The 8,058-nt window shown below is 57.8% G+C and overlaps 1 protein-coding gene across 1 annotated transcript; it reads left to right on the plus strand.

The window, feature by feature from the left end:
* The first annotated feature begins 577 nt into the window (after positions 1 to 577).
* Positions 578 to 4,883, plus strand: FAM89B (family with sequence similarity 89 member B). Its single transcript, XM_039546292.1, has 2 exons — positions 578 to 1,862; positions 3,963 to 4,883. The coding sequence occupies exons 1-2, from the start codon at positions 1,608 to 1,610 to the stop codon at positions 4,245 to 4,247; spliced, it is 540 nt and encodes a 179-aa protein (XP_039402226.1). The 5' UTR covers positions 578 to 1,607; the 3' UTR covers positions 4,248 to 4,883.
* Positions 4,884 to 8,058: the final 3,175 nt, after the last annotated feature.

An 8,058-nucleotide genomic window follows, 5' to 3' on the forward strand; every position in this document is an offset into this window, starting at 1 on the left:
GAGATTGTGCACCCCTTTGGGCTGGGCACTGTACAGACACAGTGAGAGACAATCCTGCTTCCCAAGAGGTTACAGTCGAAACAACCAAAGCAAGGCTTATATTGCTATGTGACCTGGGAAACGGACCAAGAAACGAAGGGCCAAAGTCACACTGCATGGCAATGCCATAGCCAGGGATAGAACCCAGGAGTTCTGACCCCCATCACTGCCCCTGCTCTCACCCCGGAGCGCCCTTCCAGGGTTAGGAATAGAACCCAGGAGTCCTGGCTGTCAGTTGGATGGGGGGCGGGTGGAGTAGCAGGCTGGATGGGCCCAAGCGTCTGAGCTGAGGAGGAATCGGTTTTTTGGGTTGGGACATGTCCGATCTGCCCCCTCCCCCCAGCCCTGCTGCTAGCTGAGGCCGCTGTTTTTCTCCAGCTAAGCGGCTTTCCCCACCCCACCCCCAGGCGTCTGGCCAGAGGATTAGCATCCCAGGGCGAGCCTTCCCTGACGATGGGCCCCACCGCAGCCCTGGAAAGAGCCTATTGGTGGAGGCGGAGGGGGGGGGGGGATCTGATCGCATAGTCCTGTCGCCCCCGCCCTCGGAGGAGCCAGGGCCCTGTTTGCCCTCAGGAAGGGGGCTCTGTGTGCTCCAGCTGCTGTTGCCCCTTTAAGCGCGCGGCAGCCTGCCCCCTTTTGGGAAGGGGGGCCTGGAAGGGACCAGGTGGGGTGTGGTAGCGGCAGGCAGCGCAAACAAAGGGAGACCGGAGCAGCGAGAGCCGGCTTGCGGGCACGGATTAGGGAGCCCATCAGCTGTTGTCAGGCTGCCACGCCCCCTCTGTCCGTCTGTCTCTGAGCGAAGTGCTGCAGGACCTGGGTGGAGATCCGGATTCCGACCTCCCCGGGCCGTCGGGAGTGTGGCTGGCCGGCATCTGCACTCCTCCGCCTGGGAAGTCTTTCTCTGTCCCTCCATCCACTCCGACCCCCCCTCCCTCACCCGGCTCCGCAGAGCCCGCGGAACAAAGGGAGCAGGAAGAGACACCAGATGGAAAAATAGAAAGGAAAAAGCGAGCTGGGAAGCGGAGGAGCGCGGGTGGCAGCGGGAGGCGCCTGCGCCGCCGGGGCAGGAGGCTTGAAGATGAGCTGCCCTGAGATCCTGGGTTAGCCACGGGTGTTGAGCAGGGGCTCGGAATGATCCGCCCGGCCCTTTCCTAGCCCCCAGGGTGGGGGTGAGGCCAGCATGAACCCCCCCGCCCTGAGCTGCTAGATCAGCCTGGGGCTGCACTAGCCAGGGCGCTGCAGGGGCTGGCTGAAAGAGGGGCAATCGGCCCGTTAGAAAGCTGCAGGGGCACAGCCACATTCCCGAGGGCATACGGCCCCTGGCAGGGGCTACTGGCATCCAGGACGGTCCTATTGGGGCATAGTTAGCTCGGTTCTGGCTGTCCCCCATAGACATTGTTTGGGAGCCTAGTAAAAGAGCCCTGTCCCCCACCCCGGAGAGTCAGGCTTTGGAAGGGGACAGAAAGGGAGATTCCTGTATAACCCCAAGTGGCCCAGACGCACCTCTGCCATTGGCTGGGTTTATCTCCCTAGGAGCTCTTTCTTTCCTTCCCCATCTCCTGTCCACGATGAACGGCCTCCAGCCACCCCAGGACTGCCTGGGGGGCAATGTATGCTCCATCGAAGGTCTCCCCCCACTTCCCAAGGGCCTCAGTGGGATCCTTAACTCCAGTGGTGGCTCGTGGCGTGAGATCGAGAAAGTGTACAGCAAGAAGACACGGATCCAGGACGACCTGAGCAAGTCACGGGCGGCCTCTGAGAAGCTGCTGCGGAGCAAACCGGCCAATCTGGACTCAGCGCTGGCCATGCTGCGCAAGGAGATGGTAACCGTGCCCCTGCCCCCCATAGCACAGCCTCCCCCATGTGGCACAGCCCCTCTCTCCTCCCACGAGATTCCCCCTGCCTCCGATGCTCCCCTTAGCCAGCGTGGGCCAGCTGGAGTCCCTGGGGCAGCAGGCAGTGTGTATATGTGTTTGCGGGAGGGGGAGACTTGCCTCACAGAGCTTGGGACCTTGGCGGGGCTGGGGGATTTCTCCGTGTCTCACAGCAAGTCTCACCATTTTTGGTGTTGCTCTGAAGCCCCAGGCAAGGAATTGTGGGAGAGTTGTCAGCTCTCCTTGATTAGCCCTTGTCCACACCCCAAAGCTGTCCTGCTAAAAAAGCTCTGGGCTAAAGTACAGCAGTGCCTGCTAGTGTGGATGCAGCAATAATGGGATAAAAGTGCTAATCCCAGGATAGCTATTCCTGATTGAGAAGGGGACTAAACAAAACTAGGCTAAGGCACCTCTATCCCAGTGTAACTGTAGCCACACTAGGTATTGTCCTCCTACAGCTCTATGGGTGTAAAATCACACACACACACAGCCCAACTGACATGGTTGCATCCTGACAAACAACAGCACTAGCTAGTGTCTAGCCCTCCTTTCCGGGGGAAAAGCTGGAGAATGTGGCACAAGCTACAGCTGTCCCCCCACCTCTCCCCCAGGCTCCAAGGCAGCAGGCAAAGAAATAGGACCCACAATTATGTATTCGGGGGTAGGGGGTGTCTGGCTTACAATTTTTCAACTGCTTGGGGTTGGCATGACTGAATGTGATTGGCACCGGGGTCAAAGTGTCTTTGGTTGTGTTTGTGTCCATGTGCATGTGTAACTTTGTGTTGGTGTCTCTGTGTGTATAGGTGTAGGGAGCGTATATTGTGTATTGTAAATACCTAGCATGTGGGGGGTGCACACAGGTGCATGTTTGTGTACCTGTGTATGTAGCATTATGTTGGGTCTGGTCACAAATGCACGTGTTTCTGTGTGAATGTCCATGCTGGGTATAAAGTGTGTTCTGTACATACGGGGGACATTCTCTGGCCTGTGCCAGAGGTCAGGCCAGATGATCTAACGGTCCCTTCTGGCCTTGAAATCTATACATCTCTGTGTAATTAGTAGTAGTAATATGAGGTAGAAATGAGGTTGTGAGGGGCCTAATGGGGGTTGCCCCATTGACAAGTTGAGGGAGGCCAGGCTGCATTGGCATAGACATGTCCAGTGGGCACCCCAGAGGTATATTGGTAGGATGGCCCTTGCAATGATTGTGAATAGAAGATGACCCAGGGGGAAGCCAAAGACTTGTGACATCAGATACATTCAAGGAGGACAGGTCCATCAAAATGGCTATTAGCCAAGATGGTCAGGGATGCAACCGCTCACTCTGGCAGTCAGAAGCTGGGACTGGATGACAGGGGATGGATCACTCTGTAATTGCCCTGTTCTGTTCATTCCATCTGCAACATCTGGCACCAGCCATTGTTGGAAGACAGGACACTGGGCTAGATGGACAATTGGTCTGACCCTTTATGACCATTATGTTCTTATGACATGGACCAGATATAAGCAGAACTTAGAGAGATCAGTTTGCACAACAGCCAGATGTCTGATCATGGGGTTTGGAAGAAGAAGGCTGTAAAGGTCACCGACCCCAAATAGGGAAGTAGCAAGAAGGAAGAAGAGGAAGAGCAGTAGCATCTAGGAGCCCTCGTCATGGAGCAGGCCCCCATTGCACTAGGCACTGTACAAACACAGATGAAATCGTGTGCGCACTCACACTGCCATGCTACTGTGAATGTGCACTGTGTTAATAGAATAAGCATGTGTGGTGATAACTGTGTGTACAGGCATTGACACACATTAAATACGTGCACACATGCTCTGAGTGTCTATAGGTATGAGAACACACACACACTGCAGGTCTCATTCCTCCCAGCGGGGTCAGCAGAGACAGCCACGCTGTTGGTGGGGTGGAATAGCAGGTGGCTGAGGTGTGGATTGAGTCATTGGCTGAGCAGTGGGGCTGCGGGTTGGGATGAGGGGTACCAGGGAGCCATGAGGGGAAACAGACACAAGTGTGACAGACCCTCCCGGTCCCTCTCCCCCCAGGTGGGCCTGCGCCAGCTGGACATGTCCCTGCTGTGCCAGCTGTGGTCGCTGTACGAGTCGATCCAGGAGTACAAGGGGCTATTCCAGGACATGTCGTCGTCCCTGCACTCCGAGGGCTCCTACGCCGCTGAGAATGGCTTCTCTGATGAGGACGATGAGTTTGAGGTGGAGCCGCCGGGCCCTGATGTGCGCAAGGAGACCCCACTGCTGGGCCGGCTCAGTCTGCCTCAGCCCCAGAACTCCCGTGACCAGTGGCTGCAGGACTCCTTCCACATCACCATCTGAACCCCGCAGCCACCACAGCCTCACCACATTTGGACGTAGTAGCATGTGTAGCTGGGAGCTCCCTACACCGCCTCCTGTTGGGAGAGGCCAGGGCTGGAGTAGCCTGCCCCTCCCCCTGCAGCCAGGGCTCCTGCCCTGCTCCCTACAGCGACCCCTGCTGGGAGACACCAGGTCTGGAGTAGCCTGGCCCTTCCCCTGGAGCCAGCACACCTGCCCCACTCCCTATAGTGCCCCATGTGGGGAGAGGCTGGGGCAGTGCATTTTCCGGCATTGCTGCGGGTAGGATCATGTTAGCAGTTTTTAGTGCCTCAGCCATGAGCCAAAAATGGCCACTTTTAAGATATTTAAAAAAATAAAATTTAAAAACATTTGACATGTGGGAGGGGGGGACCCAAGCCCTCCTGAAGTGGGAGAGGTGAAATGTAATATATACAGTGTGTCGGGGCTCCAGCCTCACCAGAGCTGTGAAATAAATCCTCAGAAACGGACTTGGCCGTGTATTATTCCAGGGCCTAGGAGTGAGAGTCAGGACTTGGGAAAATAACTGCTGTGTTTGTATTGGACCCACTGGAATTCTAGTTTGTCCCCCCATTCTCACTGGCCCCACAGAGTAACTGACGCGACCAAGAGTTACCTGCTCCCCGTTCCAATTGCCAGCTGGGCCCATTGGTGACTGCAGGAGGGGAGGGGGATGGAGGACAGAGCCCAGCAGCTGGGGAGGAGGGTGGCATGGGGAGCACAGGGCAAGGGGGGTCATTGAGGGGTCCTGGCACTGGGGGAGGAGGGCGGCATAGGGCGAGCAGCCCAAGGGGAGGGGTCCCAGCAGTGTGGGGGGAACATGGGGAGACAGACTCCAAACCATGGTTTCATCTTTCCTTGTCACAGTGGGATTTGGGGGCTGATCTTGTGGTGTTTGAATGTTCAGGGTTGGTGACACCGTGTTTTCCAAAAAAAAAAAACAACTAGCAGTTGCTCCTGCCCCACCTGCTTGGGAACAGAAGGGGCAGGGGTGTTGAACCTAGGGGGCTCTGTGCACTGCTTAATTTGTAATGAAAGAGATGCCAGGGCTCAAGCAATCCTTTTACTTTCATAACTGACACGGCAAGCCCACAGGTGCGGGGCTAGGAACGGCCAAGCCCAGAGGTGCCGGGGCTAGGAACGGCCAAGCCCACAGGTGCCGGGGCTAGGAACGGCCAAGACCACTGGTGCCGGGGCTAGGAACGGCCAAGCCCAGAGGCTCAGCCCTGGCAAAAACTGGCTGAGAGAATTCTTGCAGGGACGGTTTATGGCCAGCAGGCGGGGCCATGGGTCTGAATTTCAGCCCCCAGGGAGATGGGCTCATGGCTCCATTAGCAGGATCTGTGTGTGGGGGGGGGTCCTATCCCTCCAGGCCCAGACAGTTTTGGTGTCCCGTCCCCCACCCCCGGCCGATCGCGGGGGCACTGATGTCCCTGAACCCTCAGTCCTACGCTGTGTCCAGCTCTGGTCCGCAGGATCCCCACACACAATGGCCTTGCTGGCCCCACTTCCTCCTATTCTCACCCAGCAGCTCTGGCAGGAAGCCCCCTGCAGGCCTGGGAGGGGAGGGGCAATTCTGTGGGCCTGTTACCCTTAGCCCCTCCCCATCCCACTCCAGGGAGGGACCCGGGCCTCACAGCAGGGCCTGGGCCTGGCTGGACAATACATCCTACCCCAACCCTTCTCCCAGCTGGGGGACAGCTGAGTGGTCTACATTATATCAACTCTACAGTTCTGGGAGCAGCATGGGATCTAGTGGGTGGGCTAGAAGCCAGGACTCTTGGGTTCTAGTCCCTGCTCTAGGAGCGCAGTGTGGGGGTCAGGGTTTCTATTCCCATTTTGCTTATTTTGTTTGCCCCGAATGAGTCCAGAGGCCTCTGCAGGCTCCAGGACTCCCATGGCTGAGTGCCCTTGGGGCACACAGTTCATGGCAAATACCAGTCTGTTCCTCTGCCCTTCCTCCTGTTCCCCCTAGTGTTCACCAGCGTGTTCTACAGCTGCCAATCCCTGCCCTGCTGTCAGCCCCCAGGTTTGTGCCCTCTACACTGGAATGGGGGGTAGAGGCAGACTGGGAAGGGGCTGCCAGTTCTTCCCAAGCTGACAACCCACCCCCCCCTCACCCTCCCTTCCCAGCTGGGGTGGGCATGGCTAGAGAAGCCCAGCCCTGAGACAGGATTGCTCAGTGTTTGGCAAGAGAAATAGGATGACCAGACAGCAAGTGTGAAAAATTGGGACAGGAGATGGGGGGTAATAGGAGCCTATATAAGAAAAAGCCCCCAAAATCGGGACTGTCCCTATAAAATCGGGACATCTGGTCACCCTAAAGAGAAACCACAATGGAAAGGGCCTGGGTGGGCTTGGGAGTGGATCCCTAGGGCCGTCGGACAGGAGTGAGGGGCACCAGCAGGGCTTGGGGGAAGGCCCAAGGCTGGGCTGTCAGAGGGCTGTGGGTCAGGATTGAGGGGCACCGGCAGGGCTGTGGGGAAGGCCCAGGGCTGGGGTAGCAGGGGGCTGTGGGATAGGAGTGAGGACCAAGGTGTGACACCCTGGTTCAGATGCAGATTCTGCTGAGTTAACAATTAGATGGGGGCTGGTGATTCGGCCGCTGACTCAGAGGCATCTGGTTTTGTATGGGGCAGTGGAGACACAGGGGCTCATAGGGGCACTCCCCCCCCACTTTGAATGGTCACATCAACCCCTGTGGGTGGGGGGTGGGGAAAGGGCTCATCCCAGATCCAGACCTGTGATTGGAGCATGGCAGGAGTCCAGAACTGTGGCTCACTGACAAGCAACATGTGACATGCGTGTGGATGCACACAGGGCACATGAGCTCACCATCAACCGCCCGTGGCTGTCCAAACACCCTGCCACACATGACACACCCAAGTGACAGGCAGACGTGTGGCCACAGGCTTGTGCACCCGCCTGTGGCTGTGCGTGAGTAGTCACAGGGGAGCCATGAGGGAGGCCTATGTGCATGTGGCTTGCATGTGTGTGACCCTGCCAGGCAGGGATCCTTGTGCCAATGCTTGTGCTGGTGTGTGCACTTTTGCAGGAGGCCGTATGTGGCAGGAGGCCCCTGCCCGGGGCTGGGGGGAGCTGGCTGCTCTCTGGGCCTGGCAGGACGTTTCTAAATTTGGGGTGGTGAATTTTCCACCCCAGAGCACAGGCAGCTCCCACGCCAGGACCCAGCTCAGCTTACTGGGTATTTATACCCGCTGAGCCTGCGGGCAGCTATGTGAGCAGGGAGGTGGGGGCAGTTCAGTGGGGGAGGGGCAGGGGGGTTGGGATGGGGACGTTGTGGGGAGGGGGGAGGGTCTGTCTCCAGTCTGGTCTTAGTTGTGACCCCCAGTTGTGATCCTCTCCCCCCCCATACTGTGTTACCTCCCCTGCCTTTCCCCCCATTCTGCCGAGGACTGAGATAACCTAGTTCCTCAGGGAAGTAATGGTGTGTTTGGGGGCAGATATTGGGGGGGTCCAGAGAAGGGGCATAGGGGTGCAGTGGGAACCTTTTAATCAACCTCCAATCTATTTACCCCTTCTCCACCCCTACAAAAACTGTGCCCCTCAACTGTGAATCCCTGGGTGTTGGGGGGGGGCAGCTGCTGTCCACTCCCAGGCTGCCCCCCATCTGCACCTCCCCACATAATCAATCCCCCACTCTTCCCGTCCCCCCTCACTACCCCCAGCTACCCCCACTCTTTCCCCATCCCCTCAATTTAGCCCCCCTGCCCGTCTCCCCATCTACCCCCTACTCCTCACCCCCCATGTACCGCCACCCCCAATGTCAGAG

The sequence above is a fragment of the Mauremys reevesii genome, linkage group 7 (genome assembly GCF_016161935.1).
Source record: "Mauremys reevesii isolate NIE-2019 linkage group 7, ASM1616193v1, whole genome shotgun sequence".
Classification (NCBI taxonomy): domain Eukaryota; kingdom Metazoa; phylum Chordata; order Testudines; family Geoemydidae; genus Mauremys; species Mauremys reevesii.